This window comes from Trichosporon asahii (genome assembly GCF_000293215.1).
Source record: "Trichosporon asahii var. asahii CBS 2479 unplaced genomic scaffold scaffold00036, whole genome shotgun sequence".
In the NCBI taxonomy this organism is placed as follows: domain Eukaryota; kingdom Fungi; phylum Basidiomycota; class Tremellomycetes; order Trichosporonales; family Trichosporonaceae; genus Trichosporon; species Trichosporon asahii.
In genome coordinates, this window is record NW_014040888.1 from 26 (window position 1) to 2,614 (window position 2,589).

General features: G+C 63.2%; 1 protein-coding gene across 1 annotated transcript; it reads left to right on the forward strand.

Annotated features, from left to right (window-relative positions):
* Nucleotides 1-220: 220 nt before the first annotated feature.
* Nucleotides 221-2,347, forward strand: A1Q1_00890 (uncharacterized protein; the record flags this gene model as incomplete). Its single annotated transcript, XM_014325669.1, has 3 exons — nucleotides 221-642; nucleotides 749-1,963; nucleotides 2,011-2,347. 3 exons carry the CDS (start codon nucleotides 221-223, stop codon nucleotides 2,345-2,347), a joined length of 1,974 nt encoding a protein of 657 aa, XP_014181144.1.
* Between the last annotated feature and the right edge of the window lie 242 nt (nucleotides 2,348-2,589).

The window sequence follows — 2,589 nt, forward strand, 5'->3', positions numbered from 1 at the left end:
AGCGCAGCAGGAGCGTCGAGGAGGACTCGCAGCGGCGCAGCACGCGCGCAAAGCGGAGGTAGTAGTGCGAGTCGTATGCGAGGTTGCATTTGTGGAAGGGTGGAGGTGGAGGTCGTTGATGTCATTGGATTGTTTTCGTGGACTGGAAATGGTCGAACACAGTGTTCCACTCTCGTCTGCACTGCACTAACACTCATCTCTGCATCATCCAGCGAGTACAATGTTCCGCGTCGCCGCACGCAGTGTCGCGCGCCCCGCTGGCTTGTTAGTTGCCTCGCGGGCGGCCGCGCGCGCATGGTCGACGACTGCACGGCGCCTAACGGCCGAGGAGGGCGGTGGACCGCTCTTTGCCGCTCGCTCCGGTACCACGACGACGAGCAAGGACGAGTCCAAGGCAGAGCGAAACGCCAAGGCAAAGCCACCAACGCCGAGTGTGACGACGACGACGACAAGGACGCCACCAAAGGCAACGGGGAACAAAGCCCCCCCGCCCTCGCCTCCGCCCGCGCCCGCACCGGAAGACCCTCTCGCGGTGCTCGCGTGCGTGGACGAGCTGCGGCGGCGCACTGCTGCTGAGAACTCGCGGCAGCGCAAGGTGGAGATTATACGCGAGTATGAGGACCTGCGGGAGCTCATCAGCTTGTGAGTTTGGGTTTCTGGAGGGGGGCGAGGGGGAGCAAACAGAGCGAAAAGAGCGAACAGAGCGAGCACAAGGGGGGGAGGGGGCGAGAGCTGACTTTACCCACAGCGTGTACCAGCCGCACATTCGTCTGGGCGTCAGCCCCCGCAACCTCCAGTCGTTCCTCTCGAGCGCAGACGTTGTCCAGCATGCAGAGGGGTACACCAGCCCACGCACTCTGATCGACCTCTTCCGGTCGCTGCCGGGCTTGAGCGGGCATACGCTGCGGTACGCGATCACAGACTACCTCGTCACCAACAAGATCTGGTGCGGGCCCGAGGCAGAGCGAGAGGCAGCGGCGGCGGCTGCTGCTGTGCGGGACGGGCGGGAGACGCCATATGCGACGTTTGTGCGCCTTGTGGGGCGCTCGCTTAATGCTGGGTGGGGGGCGAATACGCTCACAACGGTGTGGCCTGATGTTGTAGGGGAGGGAGCACCAGCCACGGTCAAGAAGGAGGCGCCTGTCAAGGTTACGAGGCAGCTGCGCGAAGAGGCTGTCGAGGAGGAGGAGGACAACCAGCACGTCGAGGAAGAAGCAGCGGCACCCGCATCCACACATGCACCCATCAACCTCAAGAGCTTCAAGGTCGCGCTCGGGACTACCATCACGGCGCCTTTTGCCGAGCTCTTCAAGACACCAAGGGGCGGTGGTATCAACACGTGGTACGCGTCGCGCAAGCTTGACGGCGTGCGGTGCATCACATTTGTGGACGTCCTTGTCCCGAAGAGCACGGCGCGGCCCCTGCGCATTGTCGACATGCAGTTTCTCTCGCGCTCGGGCAACCACTTCACGTCGCTGGACAACCTGCGCGCGCCGTTGGACAAGGTTGCGAGCCTGCCGGGCCTGCGCGCGTGGCTGGACGCAGATCCGCTGGCGATCGCACAGAGCGGGGTTGGCGTCGTCAAGCGGCTGGTGCTGGATGGAGAGGCGTGCGTGCTCGTCAAGCACGGGGCAGACTTTGAGGAGGACTTTCACGCGACCGTCTCACAGGTCAAGCGCAAGGACACGCCGATCGCGAACCCGGCATACTTTTTGCTCGACGTGCTGCCGTGGCACGAGTTTGCGGGCGTGCAAGCTAAACCGGGGCTGGCCAGCACATTCATGGAGCGCAACGCGCGGCTCAACTCGCTCGTCGAGCACTGCGGGACGCCGTCTGTGCGCGCTGTCGAGCAGACGCGCGTGACGGGCCAGGAGGTTGTGGATGACATGGTGGAGCGCGCAGTGGAGAGTGGCTGGGAGGGGCTCGTGTTCCGCCTGGACGCGCCTTACAAGGGCAAGCGGAGGTGAGTTGATAACAAGATACCGATACCACTTGAACTGACATTGACAGCAAGGACGTGTTCAAGTTTAAAAACTGGCAAGACGCAGAATACACTGTGCTCTCTCTCGACACGTCTGTGCAGCGCCTTCCAGTTGACGGGGTGTACGGCGAGTACGAAGCATGCGCCAACGTGTGGATCGAGCACAAGGGCCACCGCGTATCCGTCGGCTCAGGGTTTACGCCCGACCAGCGGCTGCGATACGCGCGCGACCCCTCGCTCATTGTCGGGCGGCAGATCACGGTCGAGTACTTTGAAGAGTCGCCAAGCGAGAAGCGCGACGGCGTCATGTCGCTGCGCTTCCCGCGCGTCAAGGAGGTGTGGGAGGAGGGCAAGCGAGATATCTGATGGAGCGTGGGCTCGTGCATGTCGGAGCTGGCAGTTGTCTGTACCATAAGGAGTGATGCCACTCTGTAACCAACCCCCCGCACGATGGTGGGTGGACCCCTGGGTAACCCGCGCACCCGGGTGGCAGCCTACAGGCGAAACGAGGGACTGGCGGATGGTACGCTGGGGGTCTCGGTCAATTGCCCGCGTCAGACTGGATCAGCTCTGAATCGCCGATGGACGATGCGTTTGATCCCTCGGTC